Source organism: Sorex fumeus, unplaced genomic scaffold, assembly GCF_029834395.1.
Source record: "Sorex fumeus unplaced genomic scaffold, SorFum_2.1 ptg000002l, whole genome shotgun sequence".
Lineage (NCBI taxonomy): Eukaryota > Metazoa > Chordata > Mammalia > Eulipotyphla > Soricidae > Sorex > Sorex fumeus.
The window spans coordinates 15,761,731-15,782,500 of NW_026606059.1; the positions used below are offsets into that span (position 1 = coordinate 15,761,731).

At 43.1% G+C, this 20,770-nt stretch overlaps 1 protein-coding gene across 1 annotated transcript in view; it reads right to left on the minus strand.

The window, feature by feature from the left end:
* Nucleotides 1-26: 26 nt before the first annotated feature.
* The window catches only part of E2F5 (E2F transcription factor 5), a 24,448-nt gene continuing 3,704 nt past the window's right edge, over nucleotides 27-20,770 (minus strand). The window contains exons 2-8 of the mRNA XM_056110036.1: nucleotides 8,846-8,955; nucleotides 7,428-7,589; nucleotides 6,188-6,231; nucleotides 4,811-4,875; nucleotides 2,727-2,994; nucleotides 2,194-2,238; nucleotides 27-766 (exon numbers count right to left, since the gene is read on the minus strand). Coding sequence (XP_055966011.1) covers nucleotides 657-766; nucleotides 2,194-2,238; nucleotides 2,727-2,994; nucleotides 4,811-4,875; nucleotides 6,188-6,231; nucleotides 7,428-7,589; nucleotides 8,846-8,955 — 804 coding nt within the window. The 3' untranslated portion in view covers nucleotides 27-656. The remainder of the gene's footprint in view (nucleotides 767-2,193; nucleotides 2,239-2,726; nucleotides 2,995-4,810; nucleotides 4,876-6,187; nucleotides 6,232-7,427; nucleotides 7,590-8,845; nucleotides 8,956-20,770) is intronic.

Below are 20,770 nucleotides of genomic sequence, written 5' to 3' on the forward strand. Positions count from 1 at the left end.
AGAAGTCCTCAAAGTGTGGTCAACTTAAAGTGCTAAAACAGAAGGCACTTCACAAAATCTGTTCACTGAAACAGTCTGTGTATCCCAATTTACATCCTTCACTTTATGAGTTCTAAGTGGCAGTGAGTGTCTGTGTGCATCGAGAACACACAGGAATCTGGACAGTGTCCTGGCAGTAGGAACTGAAGACAAGTGGGAAAGCCCGTGACAACTATTTGTTTTTGATGACCTTAAGTGTACTTTTCTCTCATAGGAGAAAAAAAAAAAACGAGAACAGAAGGATTCAGAATGGGGGAGGGGAGCTGAACCCCTAAAATATAAAGCACTTGAAGGGGGTTGGGGGCTAGTGGATATTAAGTCACTTTACCCCTGAAGCAAGCAGAGCCCTTTGTATTTATGGGGGAAGTTTTGTGAAGTAAAAAAAAATATGTGCTGGGGGCCAGGGGTGGGGCTTAGTGGCAGAGTATAGCCTCGGAGCCCTCGGTCCAATCCGGGTCCAATCCCCGGCAGCACAAAGGGGAAGAAAAGTATTAAGAAGTATAGTTCAGAATCAGTGAACTAAACAGGTGTTACATTCATTATCTTAAATACTTAGGTTAAAGGAAGTCTAAAATGTACACAGTTAGAGGTAGATAACAGTCCCAAGTTTCCATAGACTAGTAATTTAGTATCTGGACATCAAACAGATCACAAACTCCTTCATTATCATCTAAATTAAAGTTGTAGTCATCGGCAGGGGTAGGAGAAAGTCTTAAGAGCGGAAACACTGCAAATAAAACACAAGCTCTGTGTTAAAGCTAGATTCTACATCAGGGAGGCCATACTTAGCACAATTCTGAACTAAAAATTGCTGTTAGTGGGTAGGGTGCTTGCACAAAGCCAACCCCGTTCAATCCCAGTGGGTGGTTTGCACAAGGCCAACACCAGTTCAATCCTCAGCATCCCGCATGGTCCCCTGAGCACAGTCAGGAGTGATTCCTGAGTGCAGAGTCAGAAGTAAGCCCTGAAAGCTGCTGGGTGTAGGCCAAAAACAAAATTGCTTTGTCATACAGGAATGATGTGTGTGTGTGTGTATACTAGGAAAAGCAGTTGAATGTATATTTTGAAAGATTTCTTATTAAATGTATGCAATGAATATAAATATTAGCATAAGAAACAAGTTAAATATTAGATAAACTTACCACTAAAATACAAAACTCAAAGATTTTGATCAAAGCATTTTCTCTCACCTTAAAGGCAGAAGTATGGTCTGGGCTAAGTCAATTTACTGATACTCTCTGTTTCTACAGAATTACTGAATAAATCTTCCAGTGGCTTCCCGGTTCTACTTACTAGGAACCAGGACTCTGAATCTAAGAACTATGTGAGGCCAAAAGATGTTCCAGCCAATTGGTTTTTATGAGTGACTTCAGACTTGGGTCCAAGAGATGTTCAGAGCGCGTGAGCACACGCTTTGCACGTGGGCACTCCGAGCTATTTACCCTGGTAATGTAGACCCCAGGCACTGAGCTGTGAACCCCTGGGCACTGCCCAGCGTAACCCAGAAACGAGGCTAGGGTAATGGATAACTGGGCTAATGTTTGACACTTCAGTGAACTCGCAGAGGTAGCTTGGAATTGGTCCTTGTGAGTGGTTTTATATAAAACTGGATTCAGGCTTAGACATATCTCACTCTTCTTGATCAGGTTCTTTAGGAGTGAAAAGGGCTAGGTGCCCACAGGTTGGAAGCTGATTCAGTGAAAGTACTAAGTATGGATTCTTTACCTTGGAATCTGCGGGTCAAGAAAACTTTTTAAGGATGCTTGTGATTTACTAAAAGTATTACTTTGTTTTTGCTTTTGGGGGTCACACCCAGTGGTGTTCAGGGCTTACGGGCCATAAGTGAGGCTGGGGACCAAATCCAAGTCGGCTACATGCGAGGCAAGCACCCTGCCACCGTACTACTGCTCCGGCCCCTCACAAAAAAGTATTCTAAGGGAGAATCTTCATGAATCACCACAGAACATTAAGCAGATAAAATATCAAAGTTTCTTCGTTGTAAATCTTGTGTCAGATTCTAGAAAAGCCTTAGCAGTGCTGGAGAGATACAGGGCATATACAAGTGTCCAACCAAGCTTCCGTGGTTCTGTGGTTCCCGGGGCCCCTCCAGGAGCGAACCCCCGGCCCCCTGTCCCCAGCCCACAGCATACTTACCGTCGGAAGACATTAATTCATCAATGATATCTCCACTCACAGATCCTGCTGAAAACAGAAAAGTGATCGAGTTACATTCCTGGGTTGGTTTTGTTTTACGGACCACACCTTGTGGGGCTCAGGGGACCATGTGGGCCACTGGGGGTTGAACTTTCAAGCCTCTGCATTTCTGTGTATATGCTTTAGCAATGAAAGGCTGTATTCCATATAAACATATATTTAGCGCATATATATTTGAACAGTATCAAGTGGTTAAGGACTAATCTGCTAAATAAACAGTACAAAGTCCTAGTACTAGAACTTAATGGAAAATATTTTCACGAGCACCTATTCTGGCTATTCCAGATGCACGATTTTTACATGCAAGATGTAAACCAAGCGATTTATTATCTGTTTCCCAAAACCGAGTCTTTAGATTCACAGTCACCCAGAGTGGTAGACAAATAACAAATTCAGAAGAACCCTCCAACGATTTAGTCCGATATTCCTCCTTCCCCTCTCTATTGACTGTAAAGCAAAGGCTCTGAACGCACCCGTAGGCAAGTCTGTGGCTGGAGTGTGTTGCAGACTCTGGCTTTTGTCCGAGACGCGTTGCTCGGGCAGATCCTGAGCGACTGGGCCAGTTTTCTGTGGCGTCACTGGGTTTGCGGGCTGAGGGGAAGGCTGTGTAAGGTCATCAGGTGGGGGCACAGGAAAGACCACGGGCTTCGACGAACTGGACTCTTTATTTATAAGCAGCACGCGGATGGGTCCTGAATGACTCTTTAGGTTGATCTGGTATTTCTTTTGTCCGTTCTGACCCTTTGAAGTTATTGGGTACAAAGAAATAAATATCCACGTTTCTGGCTACCTCGAAACATTAACAGTAAGATCAGTGGAACCAACTAGGGCCTAACTAGTTATATCCAAACTACAAAATCCAAAAATACCAGGAGACCCCCAAAGTAGAAAAGGATGTTGAGGGCTTTAAGTACTTGCCCCTAAGTGATTTTTTTTTTCTCACTTGGACAAAAACTGTCCATCCTAGAATTCTGGCAACAGTTCATTTTCACTGTAACTGTGTGAGACACTGCTCAGAAACACTGCAGCATTCTCCAGGTGCATACGTGCCCTCAGGGATATGGTCATCTCAGCTTGCTGTCTTAAAAACCATGTAAAGCAGGCAAAGCTCCCTCATGTCCATTCCACAGCAGGAAGATGTGACTTTTCCTAAAGAGGTATAAATGTAAAAATCCTTCCATTTCAAAAAAGATCATTTATATCCTGAGACTTTGGGATCCAGAAATTGAATATGTAAATTCAAATACATATAAAGCTAGGGGAAGGGGTTGCTAAGAGCAGTAGCTCCTCCTTATAGCTGTTATGACTTTTAAGTAAGTATAAGAAATCTCTCGGAGCTGGGGCAGTAGCACAGCGGGTAGGGCGTTTGCTTTGCATGCGGCTGACCTGGGGTTCGATTCCCAGCATCCCATATGGTCCCTCCCCTGAGCACTGCCTGGGGTGATTCCTGAGTACAGAACCAGGAGTAACCCCTGTGCATCGCCAGGTGTGACTCAAAAAGCACAAAAAAAATTTCTAAAAATTTAACTCTCGGGGCTGGAGTGGTAGCAGAGCAGGTAGGGCGTTTGCCTTGCTGACAAGCACTGCCTTGAGCACGCGAGGAGTAATTCCTGAGTGCATGAGCCAGGAGTAACCCCTGTGCATGGCCGGGTGGGACCTCCCCCCCTCAAAAAAAAAGAAATCTCTCATAAAATGTGGATGTATTCAGCAGAGTCAAAAAATGTACTGACTTTTGCCCAGAAAGTGTTTTTTTTTTCAAAACCTGATATAAAGCAACCTCTTATATTTAAACTGAAAATTTTCCTGAGTCAGGATTTTTATGTGTTGATACTTTGACTCAATTTTATGACTATTATGTCTTGTTCTCTGATATAGTTTAATTCAAATAAAAATCAAATTCAAAAAGACAAGTTACTAAAATGTCCAAGGGTTCATTCAGTCATTCTATAATTTTACCAAATTTAGATGTCAGTACTTCCAAATGGATAAATTGAAAGTATTCAAGCAATTACTCATGTTCAACTAAAGAAAATACGTTAGTTTCAACACCCAAGGACAGCAGAAACAAGGGCCAGTGCGAGTGGTCCATGGTTGGAAGCCTGCCTTGAGGGCTGCGGAGAGGGACAGAGATAGGGACCATAATGACAATGATGGTTCAAAGGGATCGCTTGGGATGGGAGATGTGTGCACAAAGTGGGTAAAAGGACCAAGCATGATGGCCTCTCAGTATCTGTACTGCAAACCATAATGTCCAAATAGAGAGAGAGAGAGGAGAGGGAGAGCGAGAGCGAGAGAGAGAGAGAGAGAGAGAGGAAAAGTTGGGGAGGGTGGGGAAGGGGGAGTGAGGTGGCAGGAGGGATAGGGCTATACTGGGGATAACAGTAGTGGGAAATGTACACTGGTGGAAGGATGGGGGGTTGGAACAGTGTATGACTGAAACCCGATTTCAGGTTTATAACTCTCAGAGTGATTCTATTAAAAACAATTTTTAAAAAAAAATACTCTAGTCTCTCTTCAGGTTAAGCAGATTCACTGTAACAAATCTTATCCTACTTACCATTTCTGGAATAGGAACCTCCAACTGTGTACCAGAAGGTGCTTGAATGGCCAAAAGTGTATCACCTGATCGAAATACAAGATGGAAAACTTTTAGAGAATACAACCGAGGACAGAGGCAAGAGTGAGGCTTTGATATGAGAACGCTTGGGTGTAATGGCCATGGGCCGTGGTCCTGGGCTGTGTTCCTGAATTTTGTAAGGAGAAATCCCACTTACTTAAATATTTTCAGGGTTAAATGAAGTACTATATGCTGCAGATTTTAGGGTAAATACTAGAGATGGCTCTCTTATTTTCATTAACAAATTCAGCTCATGTTCATTCTGCTTTCAGTTTTATTTACAAAAAGTCTGATATTCTTGAAACCTTTCAGCCTCAATCAAGTAACTCTGTTTATTTGAAATATTTAAACTACTGAAATGACTAAGGTAGAATCTTTCTGATCTAACTTCAGTAAGAGCCACAACCACTGGTGGTCAGGCTGGGCCACTCCAGCAATGCGTACCCCATTCATTAAGACAAGAATCCTTAAGTTTGCTTGAGCCAAATTCTGAAGCAGTCTCAGATGTACTAAGAAGACTTTCCCAACATTTTACTGGCACACTTCGAAGATACTGTGGCAGCGCAAATTGCCAATGAACTTTTAGATGGAAGTCAGATTTCCCTTGGCAGAAGGCTTGGCAGATGTTTATTTTGTACTCCTATACATATGTCATATACTATCACATGTACAGTACATATCATATACTTAGAGTATGGGGTTGAGGAAAGAATAGCGGGTAGGTGCTTGCCTTGCATGCAGCCAAGCTGGGTTTGATCACTGAAACCATCGTAAGTGATGACTGAGTGAAGAACCAGGAATAAGCCCAGAGCACAGCCAGTGTGCCCACAAAACAAACACAACAGTATGCTGTACCTCAAGAGGAAAGTACAGGGAGACAATGAATATAATAGGATCAGGCATGGCTTTCCTAGTTACGATTAATTCACTAAGTCTGTGCTTTCTCTGGGTTCCATTAGTGACCAGCAAGCTTGCTGCACAGAATTGTACAGTGCCAGAAAAAGAACTGTGTTCAAGTTCAGGTGCTGTAATTTTTTACTGTAATTCTGCATTTCCGAGACCACTCCTGAATCCTTCTCTGATTTAGCAGCTTCTCCTTCACATAGTTCAAACCATCAGTACCCATGCAGGTAGTACACTGAAAGCCGTGAAAAAGACATTCTCATGAGAAACACAAAAAGCCCATCAAAACAAAGCACTGCAGGGCAAGACAGAATGTCTCAACTCCTGAAGATTTTGAGTGTGTGCCTACAGAATTGAATTACTCACTACTAAGTAGGGTGATCAAACCATTTATTAACAAAAAAAAGTACTTACCATGAAAGCAATTGCAGATGTCTTCATGAGTTACATAGGAAAATGTATTATCACAGGAGTTAAGGAACATTCAAGTATAGGCATTTAAATGAAGACAGCAAGTATGATGGCTGAAATAAATAAGATAATGAGCTACACAAAAGGAGTGCTATGTGCGATCAGATTTTCAAAAAAGCAGGAGACTAAAGCCCTAAAAAGCAAGGACGATCAAGGTCCTTAAAAAGAGCACCCACCCTTGATTTCTTGGCCACCAAAACATCCTCCTCATGCAGGAGGGACTGAAGAGGAAGAACAGTGATGGGGAAACACCAGTACCTCCAACGAGAGAACAGCCATACAGGCCTCTATAGCAAGAGTCCTCCTGGGCTACAGTTTGGGGAACTGGGAGTGGGCCAAATCTTGGAAAGCTCAAAGTCCAAGATCAATTAGTCTCGGATTCTGACATTCGGATTCTGACATTCGGATAGTCTCGGATTCTGACATTCGGATTCTGAGACACTATAGGATACAACTGGAAAATCCCCACTGTGGCCAAAATATGAAGGAGCTCTGACCCATTGGAAGGAAAGAACAAGAGCAAGGACCCCTTCACCGAAGACAAGACCACAGGAAGAGTGAATTGCCTGCATTAGACAAAAGTTCACAGGATGCGGTAGACGATAAATGTAGTTAAGATATTCTCTAAGAGTGCAGGTTATGTTCACAAATCAATAGAATCATTCATCTAAATGTTCAAAGCACAAACATGGAGCATAACAAGCATCTTTTCCTCTAACATCATATGATACTTAAGTCCTGGAGAACTCACCCACCTTGAGCAGGTATAATCTTTAAGGTAATATTCAGATAAAGTATCCTGGATTGATTGTAGATTCTTGATGTTTTATTTTCAAATATTAATACATTTTTCCCCTTTTGAGAGTGGATGACTTTTTGTCACTTCTGAACACGATTTAAATATACTTTATACAAAACTAAATTTAAAAATATTCTACACAGTGGCTTCTAACTTTGAGAAACACCTTCTGGCTAGCACAAAACAAACTGAGTGGAGCAAAAGATTTGTTTTCTGCCAAACAACACAAAGTAAATTAAGAGATGCACTATGTAGTTTATTAGAAAATCAAATTAAAATGTAATAATCACTTGTAAAACAACTCTCTAGCTGATCTCCAAACTGGAAGAATATGCTAGAAACACATATTCTATTGAAATACGTATAACTTATGTAAAAGGATATCTATTATTAATGGAGTCGTCCATCACATTTTTGATGCTTTGCTGTAGCCACGACTTCTGCTGATCAAGTTCTCTCTCCTTTAGTTCTAGATCTTCAATTTCAGCTTTAAGATACCTTAATCTATCTATAACTTCTTTAGTATTACAGCCAGCGCCTACACCTCTTAAAAATATTTAAGAATTTAGTATACATTCAGGACAGAAACTTGCATCCTCTTCTACGCAGCGTTAAAACACCAGATATTTAAACACCACCCATTGGGACCTTAACACCAGACCTCGGAATCCACTTCTTAAAAAATTACTGACAAAAAAGGTGTAACTATAAAAATGCGCTGTGCGCTTGAGTGGCATCTGCCTGAACCAAGGCCGAGCTGGCGGCTGAGACCCCAGGAAGATGACAGAACTATCACGCTTAACGTCATGCCACAGATTGAGAGGCTGGCAAAAGAACTTATCATATATGGGTAGAATTTTAAATAAAAATAAAAACTAGGCATAGGGCACAAAATCATGGAAGAGAGGGCCCCCCCTACATTCAAGCACAAAACCATGGGGGAGTTGGGGGGCTGCGGCTGGAGCAACAGCACAGCAGGTAGGGCACTTGCCTTATGGGGTGAACCAGATTTAATCACCAGCACCCCACTGGGATTGCCACCAGGGATCGCCAGCAGTGACCCCCCCCCCCCCCCCCCCCCCGAGTGCAAGGAAGCAGTGTAAACCCAGAAAATTAAAAAGAAAATTTTTAAAAAACATACAACAACAAATAAAGCATACATATTAGTCAACTGTTACTGGAATATAACCTATGTATAAGACAAAGCTCCTATTCTGAAGCAACTAAAATTAGTTGAATAAATATTTAAGCGGAGAGATTAAACATACAAAAGAGTAGGCAGTGTGCGCCCATTGAGTACCTTCAGAGGGCAAACAAGATTTGCATTTTAAGTGTGATAAGTCAACAGTAGAGAGAGCAAGATAGCAGCTCAATAAACAGTGGTCTAGAGCACAGACGGGGGCAGGCGAGCTCGCTTCCGACCTGCAGACAGGCTGGACCATCTATGCCCTACGGTTTGCCTTACACATGCACGCCTTTGAGAAGGGTGAAGTCGAAAAGCAGGTACAGGAAGAGAGAAACTACCTCTGCTAACAGAAGCATGTCTGTCCTCTGTACTGCAGATTACGTGAATATGGTATCTCTCAAAATACCTTTCTGTAGGTAACCAATGTATCTTGGTTGTGACAATAACCCAAACACCATTAAGCACAACCACCATCGAAGGAAACTCAGTCTGAGACCCCAGAGAGATTTAGAGAGGAAAGAGAGGCCTGGTAGTCTACTAGAGGAAGGAGATTCTATAGAGCCTCTGGAGAAAAAAAGAAAGAAGGTTTTAGAGCAGGTACTAGTTTGTAACTTACTTCCATTGGATACTATTTTTTGACTTCTTTTCAATCAGGTCAATTCCTTCCAAGACATTGGTGATATCATAAATTCTTCTTTTTTGTCTCACAGCCAAAGTATCTGCAGCCTGTATTTTTGGGTTTTGTTTTTAAAGGGAAACGGGCATGAAGAACAAAAAGAAAATGAAATAAGAGACAATTCCTATTTTAATATGACAGCCTGAGTGGGTGCCCAACCCCAAACATGACCTTGGGAACAGCAACTGGGTATGTCCAAACCCCCAACTCCAACATGGCAGTCACCAGAGAAATGGTTCCATTTAAAAGATAGCAGATTATGGGATACAAAAAATATATATATAATAACAAAGCCAGCAGATGTTGGAATGGACAAAAAAACATTAAAAGGTCATGGCATAAAACCCACAAAAATAAAAGAGCAAAGTAAGAATACTCTTTGTTACATTACGAACTAATTCTCAGAAGGACCTATTAATTATCCATAACTTACTGCTGTGTTCATAGGCAGTCTCATGTAAAGATAGTTCAGTTATTGTAATTTTTTATTGTAATTCAAGTCACTTGAGAAGAATTTATTAATTATAAACACGTGAAACACACCTGATTTTTTAAAATTCGTGATTTTTAAAAATTCACAATTTTTACAACAGAAAAGTGAATCATGCCACTACAGCACAAAGTATGGGGTAAACAAGAAGTCAAAAGCTACAGCACCAGTTTGTGGTACCTGCAAATCTGCAAATATTATTTTTAAAAATTTAGACTTTTCACTCACACTGGATAAGATCAACAAAATTTTGATCTGACCATATTAGGAATGAATTACCACATTAGGAAGGAACACAGTACTTTACTTTTTATTTTTTTATTTTTTGCTTTTTGGGTCACACCCGGTGATGCACAGGGGTTACTCCTGGCTCATGCACTCAGGAATTACTCCTGGCGGTACTGGCAGGACCATGTGGGGAATCGAAGCTGGGTTGGCTGTGTGCAAGGCAAATGCCCAACCCTCTGTACTGTTGCTCCAGGCTCGGAACACAGTTCTTTAACCAAAGTAGTTGCCACTTACAATTCTGTCATTCATACCTCAAGAGAACAAATGGATCTGGAATAAGAGGTTCCCCTACAGTTCTTTTTCCCAATGGATAAGGCAATAATCTATTCTGAATGTGGAGTCGCACTTTGAGATTCATGGTCACAATGAAAAAAACACTTTTATGTCACTACTGACAATTTTCAGCACTTTATTTCAATTAATAAATAGAATTTAGCTGCTTACTAATGGCAAATCAATTTTATCAGAGTATCACTAATTTCTTGGTTGTGTTAACAAAGTAGGTCCTCTAAAACCCCAGGCCAGCATACTACTTGCGATCTTCCTTTCCTGGGAAGGAGTTTCTACCACCAGCAATTGCTCATTCCATAAGCATTTGAAATCTTAGGGGCTGGAGCAATAGTACAGCGGAGAGGGCACTTGCTTTGCACGCGCCAGGTTCAATACCCCAGACATCACATACAGTGCCTCAAGCACTGCCAGGAGTAACCCCTGAGCATTACTGGGTGTGACACAAAAAAGAAGAAAGAAAGAAAGAAAGAAAGAAAGAAAGAAAGAAAGAAAGAAAGAAAGAAAGAAATCAGTTCTATCCATATACTTGCTACTAAAAGTGCCAAGTTCCTGTTGTCCAGTCATTTACACTGGCCCTCGGGAAGGGGACTCACGTAAGACATAGCAGGAAGAGGAAGAGGGAAGGAAGTTCCCGAATGTGGAGCTATTGGAGTCCCCAGGTGTGGGATGGCCCTATTTCTTACTAACCAGAAAATCACACACTGGGACTAAGCGTGGTTTCATTTCTCTTCACTCGATCTACCTTCGGCTAGTTTCTCTTCTTCCGTTTTGAAAAGGCAGCTTTTCAGGAGCACAACAGCCTGCCACAAACTACAGAAAGCTGAAGTTTCTGTCTGCATCTCTCCTTTTCTTCTCAAGAGGCCCTCTTGAGAAGCAAGCCGGCTCTGTGTTAACAGTTTCTATGTACTCACACACAAAAGCGTTTTCAACCATAGCAACAGCTCATGGGTTCAACTATTAGAACATGTGTATCTCAACCAGACCACAGAAACTATTCTAGATTCTTAGGCAGAGTCAGGGGATTTCACTTTGAGTGCGAACATTTTGATGAAAGCACCTTACTTATAAATGCAGTGCTACTTAGCAACTGCCAAACTGAACCCTGAGATCCCAAACTAAACATTTAAGAAGATTTTCGATTACAGTATATAAACACAGAACTAAACAACCTGTCAAGAAAGTAACAACTCAAAACAGCATCCAAGAGATTTCCATTTTAGCAGTCACATTATTCTTCACAAGCTAGGCTCTGAGGCACCCGATGCAGTTCTAGTGCTCTGAATTTCTATCTTCATCTGGTCTCAAATTCATTAAGCCTCATCTTTTTATTGGGGAGAGAGGGGTAAAATGAGACAATAGCATATGCTTACTTGTGGGGATTAACTAGATAATATCGGCACAATATCTGCTGCATAATTAATTCTGGTAACAGCTGCATCGAATCAAGTACAAGGATTCTGAGGGGCTTTCATCTCTTTGGGGGCCATACCCTGTGTTGTTAGAGGATATCTCTAACCCAGTGCTGGGTCGGACCCTGGGTCTTTTTGCACTCAGCCCAGTAGGTTCTCTCTCCAGCCCCTCAAATCTCTGTTCATATGGGATCACAGCACCCATCAGACCTCGGATCATCAGATCCATCTGACACAGGATGGCGCCTAAGAGCAGAGCTCGTGTTTGGGGACCTACCATACTCTGGCCCCTAAAGAGAAGATGGAGTGAATCAGACAAGCTAAGACAGAAGAAAACAGGAATGTTTAGTGACTGGGGCCAGCCAGAGTGCCGAGCTGTAGACAGCAGGCAGAAGTGTAGGTCAGGGGCTGGAGTGATAGCGTAGCAGGTAGGGCGTTTGCCTTGCATGCGGCAGACCCAGGTTCGATTCCCTGCATCCCATATGGTCCCCTGAGCACCAACAGGAGTAACTTCTGAGTGCAGAGCCAGGAGTGACCCTTGTGCATCGCCGGGTGTGACCCAAAAAGAAAAAAAAAAGTGTAGGTTAGCTCTTCCTTTGGGCAGCTTTTCATTCCTTATCAGCACCTGTGTGTGTGTGTGTGTGCGTGCGTGCACGCGCACACACACACTCACACAGGAAATGGTGAAGGGAGAGGAAGCTCAGTGTTCTGAAGAAAAGAGAAAGTCTGAAGAGCTTGGGTACACACCAACACAGCAGGCATTGTCACAGGAATACTGGACCCCAACATCCATCCTTTGGAAGCGGTTGGGTTTGACGTGCACCCACTGGGATTATTGTGTATTTGTCTCTGGCCCCATGGTGCAGCCAGGGCCAGGCAGAGAGCACAGAGGGGACCTCCACATCTCACAGTAACTCCACGCTGGTTAGCAAACACACGCTCACGTGCTTTCATGCAATCTGCTCCGAAAGTTTAAACTTGATGCAGGAAGTTGAGGAATCTCTTGCAAGAGTTTTATTCTCCCACCTACCCCCACCACCTCTCTCAAGAGATAAGCTATTTCATTACCAAGGGAGTTGACGGGAGTCATCCAGTAAAGTGGGGGTCACAATGTAAGCCTTTAAAGAGAAAGATGTTGGTAGGCAGAGGTAGGTGAAACTATGAGCCACAGAGGAAGTACATGTCACTGAGACCCCCCTAGTCCATTAAAAAAAAAAAACCTGCACATGCCCACCTGAAGGAAAGAATCTCTCCTCCAAATATTATTGTTTTAAATGCCCCCCAATTGTGAATAATGTGATATCTACATATGGAACAAAATTACAGCATGTGACCTTTAGAAGAGGTGGGCAAAACAAATAAACCAGGAGCGTCCAGAGGCATCACATACAAGTGCTGAAAAAGGACTGGAAGAAACTTTCGGGCCCCACCCCCATCACTTCAACAAATGAGTCCACTGAGACTCGGAGAGGAAGAGCGATTATGTGGTAGCTTTATTTGAGTTAGGATTAGGTGCGGTTCATTTGCTCAGGGATGTTCTGATGGAGCACGATATTGCTCCATCAAAAGGGCTAACAAAAAGCAGTAACTACGGGAAACATCCTGTCTTTCAGGTTCTCCACTCCAGGCAGGTGTTTTACTCTTCCATGACCACAAATGTCCACACTGCACACTCCATGTTTCAGGTACTGTGTGTTACAGAAACTAGCAGTTCCAAAAGAAAGGAGAGGCCAAAAGTAGAAAATGGGCAACTGAAACATGACATGAAACCCAGGAGTCACATACATGCACACAAGTTGAAATGACAGGATATTAAGAATAAGCCAAAAGGACCTCAAGTGATACACCGAGATCACCCTTATTCTCCTAAGCATTAAAAAGGAAAAAGGAATGAATTCGCTTTCAGCTGTGCCATGCAGTATTTCTTGTTCCTCTACCTCAAGGTTTTCTCAGTTGACTTCCAACTGTTAAATTAGTATGAACAATGTCTGGTTTCAACTAAGAGTTTGATGAATCACTTATAAACCAGTAATGAGATAACTGTGTAATAGGATCTTTCACAGATGTCACCTAATTTAATGCTCACAACACTTTTACAATTATCATTGTCTTATAGGGAAAAAAGACTCAGAAAGCAAATGTGTAATAGGCTTTCGTACCAATTACATATTTATAAAAATAAACATAGCAAAACCTTTTCAAATGGACCTGTATAATTTTAAATAAATGTAGTTCACAACCCCAAATGCCCAAGCTGAATTGTAACTGCACTGAATACGTAATTCAAGTACAGTAGAATAGATGGTTTCATGTAACATGCATGAAATGGTCTAAAAAAAAAAAAAGCAGATGTTCATTTCCATGCATTTAAATGACTCAAAACAAAGTTTCAAAAAATAATAATGATTGCATGCAACACTAAGACTTTCAAACTCTAGTTAAAAATTTTGGGTTCTTTTTTGTTTTAAATAAAGGCCCATAAAGAAGAGATGAAGTATTATAAGAAGGTGGAAGCAGAGATTACTTAGGGTGGGGGCAGAAAGAAAGACCCTAGAGGAGGCCACTGCCTCCCGCGAGAAAGCGGGAATTCACACCAGCCACAGAACGAGCATCTCCAAAAGTCACCGAAAGCTCCACCAAAGTGCCCACCTGCTTCCCGGCCCCTTGGCCCTGCTGGCTTCTCCCTAACTACCCACACCCTTTCACGAGCTACCTGCCCACGCGTGGAACAGGCTAGTCAGATCCGCAGCAGCACTGGGACATTCAGCACAGAACAGTCCACTGCCCGTTGCTTTACAGGGAAATACGGCTAAACACATTCACGTTGTGACTGACAAAGGGCATTAAAGACCACGCTGCCAAGAAGGAAGAAACGGGACCAACTTTAACATTACGTTACAGGGACAAGTCACGCAATTCAGCTGTTCTCATTTTCTGCTGCTACTATGACAGATCACTGCAGATTTAGTGGCCAAAAACACTGTATGATTTCTGTAGGTCTAAAGTCTGACATAAGTTTGTGTTGCTTGTTTTTTTTAAAACCTATACTTTTGCAATTAAAAGTTTAATTTCAAGGGAAACTCTTTTCAACCCTCCTGTAAATAGACCGTACATTTTTAGGCAATTATTGAATAAGACCTGAGAATTTATATTTTTCTTTGCACCTGGAAATCTGCTTTTGGAATTGAAGTTAAAATCTTGTTAAATTCGACTTATTAAGAAAGAGTTAAGTTTAGGAGACACAGATTTTCATTTCTTCATGTTTGGGGTCTACTATTCCCAACATGTGTGTGCGCGTGTGTGCATGTGTGTGTGTGCTTGTGTTTGATGCCAAGGATCAAACCTGCAGTTTCACACATGCAAGGCAAGTATCAAGTGCTCTACTGCTGAGTTACATTCCCAATCCTCAATATTCTTAAATAGAATGGGCTTACTGTTACTTTAAACAAGCAGAATATCTTAAAGGATGCTTAGTAATTATACTTCTTAAATGCTAGGTGTATTTGTAATCTGTTAAACAGTGTGTGCTTTTGGTATTTGAGATTTAATTAAAATTTCCTCTCTTTAAAAAAAAATGAAGTCTGAGATAAGTTTTAATAAGCTAACATCAAGGTATCACTCAGGGGCTGCTCCTTCTTGATGTCACAGCATCTATTTCCTGCCTGTTCCGGCTTCTAGGCTAGCTGGTAACTCAGCTAGGTTCTTGGCTCATGGCCCCGTGCCACCAGAAGAGTCCTTGGCATCCCCCCCATCTCCCTAGTTTCTTCTCTGCTTCCTTCTTCCACCTGAAGGACCTGACCATTACAAAGGGTCCAGCTGCATAATCCAGAAAAATCTATTTTGTTAGCAGCTGATTAGCAACGTTAACCTTGACTCCCCGATGCCATATAACCAAACATGTTCATAGGTTCTAGAAAATTTAAATGTAGACCTATGGGGAGTGGGGTGGGAAGTGGGCACCGCAGACCACCTACCTCAACATCTAGAAGAAAACACTGAAACAAAGACCAGAAGGTTTAGGGAAATGAGTGTGTGTGCATACACACACCCGTGAATATATTCTAGGCAGACGTGAAGAGGAGGGGGGAGTGGGCATGTAAGGGTGATAGGACAGATACTTTGCATCATCAGAGGGTGAGTTCACCCCAGGAGGTAGCAAAGGAAGAGGCAGAGAATTTGGGGGCACCTGAAGCAGCATGACAGGGAATTTGGCGGGGGATGGGAGGGATACCACACACTCAGGCAGGACCTCCAGGGTTCAGAGCTTCGGGGGTGCTCAGGGCGACACAGGCTCCTGGGGACTGAACCCAAGGCTCAGCGTGTACTCTAGTTCTTGAGGGCATCCTGCAGCCTGAATTCCAGCTTACATTTTGGCCCCTGAGTTCCCAGATTGGTCCGCACCTGCTCCCTGAAGACAGCAAAGCTCTCATGTCACCAAGACCCACAACTCAGCAGGTAAGACCCGAGTAATTGCCTTAGCACAAAAAATAAAACTTGGCTGGAACTTTTAACCCACAAAGTCCCATGACATGGAAGCAGTTCCATGGAACTGTTCCTTCTCCTTCCACAGGCAACTACCTACACTCAGTTGGCATTTCCTTTAGTGATGACGATACACAGGATTCAGTGTATCATTGATTAAAGGAGCCTTTAATAATGATGATACACGGGATTCAGTGTTTGCCCCAAACACTGCCCATACAGGCTGGAAAAACAGGATCAAAAAGACAGAATCAGTATTTGAACTATGGCCCGTTTATCCCATCCAGACTGGAAAAACTTTTTGGTTCTTGAAGCTGTTTTTCAAATCCTATTTAAACTTTGAGCACGGTACACCTTTTGCTTAGCACATGCAGGCGAAAGATTCTGGCACACCATCTGTGGGTTTTTATCTCATTTCCTCCCCCATACTGGCTAAATCATTTAAGCTCATTAAACCTTACTTTCTTAATTAACCAAAAAAAAAATAGTTATGTTAGTTTTTTTGTTTTTTATGTTATGTTAGAATTAACTGAGCTAATATAAGTCTCTGACACTATGTCATTTCTTATTAACCAATAGCTGTCTTTGTTTTGTTTTGGTTTGGGGGGCTTGGGGTCATACCCTGCAGAGCTGGTGATTGGGAGCGGGGAATCTACTTTGTGCTTGGTATCCTGCCGTGCTGGGGACAGACCCAGTGTCCTGGAATGCAAGGCAAGGGCTCCTATTTGTTGAGCTATATCCCCGCCCCCAGTAATCCTTTCTTATTAGTACTATAATGCTTTAGTTTTCTGAGAAATTAATTTTTCCACTGATCCAAGCATCATGTAGAAACAGATGCATATTAGTTAGCCTCTGAAATAGATGTATCAGCTTTACACGCACACTGTTAATAGATCTTAGTTTTCAGAACATTTTTAGATCTGTGGCAAAACTAAGTCAAAAAGTACCGAGTTACCATCTACCTAGTTCCCTGTGTGGACAACCTCCCGCAACAATCAACATGCCACAACACTAGTACACTTGTTCCAATCAATCATTCTACAGGGGCGTATCAATATCACCCAAAGACCAGGGTCCACATTAGGGTTCAATCTTGATGGCTTACATCCGAGGGCCCTTCACAGCCTATGGGCTGTGGCAGACAGCGCCCAATCTAATGTCATACAGGATACTTTCACTGACTTACACTCCAAATTTGGTGTTCCTCCTCTCCGCCCTCTCTGCTAACTCTGGGAGAACTTTCATGTCCCCACAGCCTTTCCCTCTCCAGCCGTCTCTTTGTGTCATTGTGTGTCATGTGGGTTCTCTCCTTTGCGTGCACGCAACCCTGGTGTCCGGGTTTCCAAATTTCCCTTCTTGTAAGGATACTGCTCAGTCCAAATTTGTGCAATGGTAACGGCCTCGTTTCAATTTAATTAACCTTTGAGTATCCAACTACAGTCACATTCTAACATACTGTGTTTCATGTGAGGGCTTCACACATGAATCATGACAGGACACAGTTCAGTCATAATACCAACGAAGCAACACTTTCCCATTCCACCCCGCGAGCTAAGAGGCTCCCAGACTTACCTGCTCTATCATCACCCCCTTTGCAGAGAAAAATAAAATTACTCAGTGCGGTCCTGGAAATCTAGCTTCCTTCAGCAATCAAACAGGCAGTGGCCCCAAATTGCATCTGAGGGGTACTAACATGCCCCCACCATCTCAGCGCCCCAGGAAGGGGGTGGAAGGCAGCACGGCCCAGTGGGGGGAGAGGCTGCAGCTTCTCGAAAGCTCTCTTCTGTCTTCCAGCTCTATTTTCTGTTATCCAACTTCAACTACTCCAGTTACATCATATAAGTGGAGCCATACAGTATTTGACTTTTTGTGACTTAGCCTAAAGCACTGAAACTTCACCTATATTGTAGTATCGGTCAGAATTTCTGTCCTAAATTAAATACTCTTGTCCGTGCTTCAGTCACGGTCACTTGCTTACACCCTTAAACCAGTATGAACACAGGTATATGAGTATCTGCTCAAGTCCTTATTTTCAATAGTTTAGGGCAAAGAAGTGTCTCAAAATCTTTTAGAACATGCTGGTAACACTGAAGCACCTATATAGCTCTCAGATTAATTCTTTATTCTTTGACACCAAATGGTTGGAGCGATAGCACAGCAGTAGGGCATTTGCCTTGCGCACAGCCAGTCTGGCCGAGCCGGGTTCGATTCCTCTGCCCCTCTTGGAGAGCCCGGCAAGCTACTGAGAGTATCTTGCTCGCACGCAAAGCCTGGCAAGCTACCCGTGAAGCATTCAATATGCCAAACACATTAACAACAAGTCTCAAAAATGGAGACGTTACTGGGCCTGCTCACGCAAATCGGTGAACAACAGGACAGTGACACCAAATATTTGATGTCACAAACTAAGGTATTGGATGAAATTATCCCTCTATATTCGTTTTCTCCAATATAAAATGAAGATATCTGACTCAAACTTTCACTCACTCACAGAGGATAAAATTTAAAATAAATAAAAATTAGTGTAAAAAATGCATGACAAATAACAAGCTCTCGATGATCAGCACAAACTGGCAAATCACAATGCATCAAAGGACCATGACATACCTTCTGTCACTGTAGTGACTTCTCTACTGTAAATGAGCTAACATGGCAAAGGGAGAAAGTTGAGATACTGAATAAAATCTTCTCAAATCACTTCCAAGGTGTTTGGAGACGTGTGCTCCGCCCCCACCCCCGGCCGCCACTGTTAAACTCGAACAGTTTTATTAGACTTGCTTCGCTTCCGAAGTAGGCAGAAAGTGACCCTTGACAGTGAATTCTCAGGGAGCCAGAAAACCAAGATGTGATTTTAAGAAGTTGTTCTGTCACCAACCCTAACACAGCCTAAAAGCATGCAGGGCCGACCCACTTTGTGGACACAGGAACTGTGTCAGCCAAGAAGACCCCAGCTGGAGCCAGCACCAGCCCAGACGTCTGAGCCCTGACAGGAGAGAAATCTGACCAGAAAGAAATGGCTGTGGTAAGGATAAGAAAGACCCTACCACCACCACCCAAAGTTCAAAGCTCTCCCTGTGATGATTCCCTGATTCACCCTGCATCTACAGAACACTCCAGCCCAAGACAACCTACTGTGTCCCAAAAGCCATTCCAGGCTCTCCTCTCCTCCCTTCCTCTCCTCTCTTTCTCTCTCCTATTTTCTTTCTCTTTCTACCTCTCCTCTCTCCTCTCCTCCCTCCTTCCCTCCCTCCCTCCCTCCCTCCCTCCCTCCCTCTTTCACTCTCTCCCCCCCTCCACTCCCTGGCCCCATAATCTCAAAATTGTTTTATTTCTCTATTCAGATCGTCCTGAAATTCTTTTCTGTGAGGGAAAGCAATGCTGCTGGGAAGCTTAGGTAAGGACTGAGGTTCCTTTCCTGCAAAGAGCAACGCCTCATTCCAGACTCTCGGGGAGTCCCCGGCTCACCGAGAAGTCGGGTGGTAAAAATCATTTTCCATGCTGCACAGAACAAATGGAACCCGGGGCAGTTTGCCAATGCCACACGGGACTGGCAAGACGGAGACAGAAGGTCTGCACCATGCGGGGGCTCATTCGCAAACTGTCTCCGTCCCTGGTTTCACAGGCGCTGCCCCCAGGGACACAGATGGGGAGAGGGAAGTGGCGGCTCTCGAGGCTGTCACTTCTCCCCACTTCACATATGTCACCTGCAACACTTTGTTAAGCTGTTTTTACCTAATTAATATACCACTGATACTCAGCACGACATGCTTACTGTTCAGTCGTAGATGTCTGAAGTTAGAAAAGAAACTACATATACGTGACCTGGAATATTTCTGGTGACCCAAGATTGATACTATTGTTTTTTCTTATGTTCCCAGTATTTTAAAACTTATGCTTTAAAATCACATCAACTTCTTAAAATCACATCTTGGTTTTCTGGCTCCCTGAGAATTCATTGTCAAGGGTCACTTTCTGTAGTGACTTCTCTACTGTAAATGAGCTAACATGGCAAAGGGATAAACTTGAGATACTGAATAAAATCTCAAATCACTTCCAAGGTGTTTGGAGACATGTGTTCCGCCCCCACCCCCGGCCGCCACTGTTAAACTCCAACAGTGGGATGGAGCAATAGCACAGTGGGTAGGACCTTTGCCTTGCACACGGCCAACCCAGGTTCGATTCCTCCACCCCTCTTGGAGAGCCCGGCAAGGTACGGAGAGTATCTCGCCAGCATGGCAAAGCCTGGCAAGCTCCCTGGTGTGTATTCGATATGCCAAAAACAGTAACAAGTCTCACAATGGAGACTTTACTGGGCCTGCTCAAACAAATCAATGAACAACGGGAGGACAGTACTACCGTGCTATGCTTTATTAACTGCTTTTTATTTTTGTTTTTGGCAGCGTTAGCGGTTGGGATTGTACCCAGCTGTGCTCAGGGTTTACTCCTGGCAGTGCTGGTGTCCACATGTGGTGCAGGGATCAATCTGGGTTGGTGGCATGTGAGGTGAGAGCCTTGATCAGAGGGTGGGAAGGGGTGGGGGTGGCAGGCCGGGGTACTAGGAACACTGGTGGTGGAGAATGGGCACTGGTGGAGGGATGGGTTCTCAATCATTGTATGATTGAAACGTAATCATGAAAGTTTATAAGTCTGTAATTATATCTCACGGTGATTCAATTAAACAAATAAATAAAGTAAATAAAAATGTATCAATAACCTGGGCCAGTCTTTCCCAAAGCAGGATATACTGCCCTGGATGAGAGGGGAGGTACTGGCCGCATCTAGCTGCATGGCAGCAGCACCGGTCCAGAGGAGGGGTGCTTTCTGTTTGTTCAGCTGAAAAAGGCAGCCTCCCAAGGGGACGCTGAGAAGTTTGTTTCTAAAAAGGGGGTGATTGGTCGAATAAGT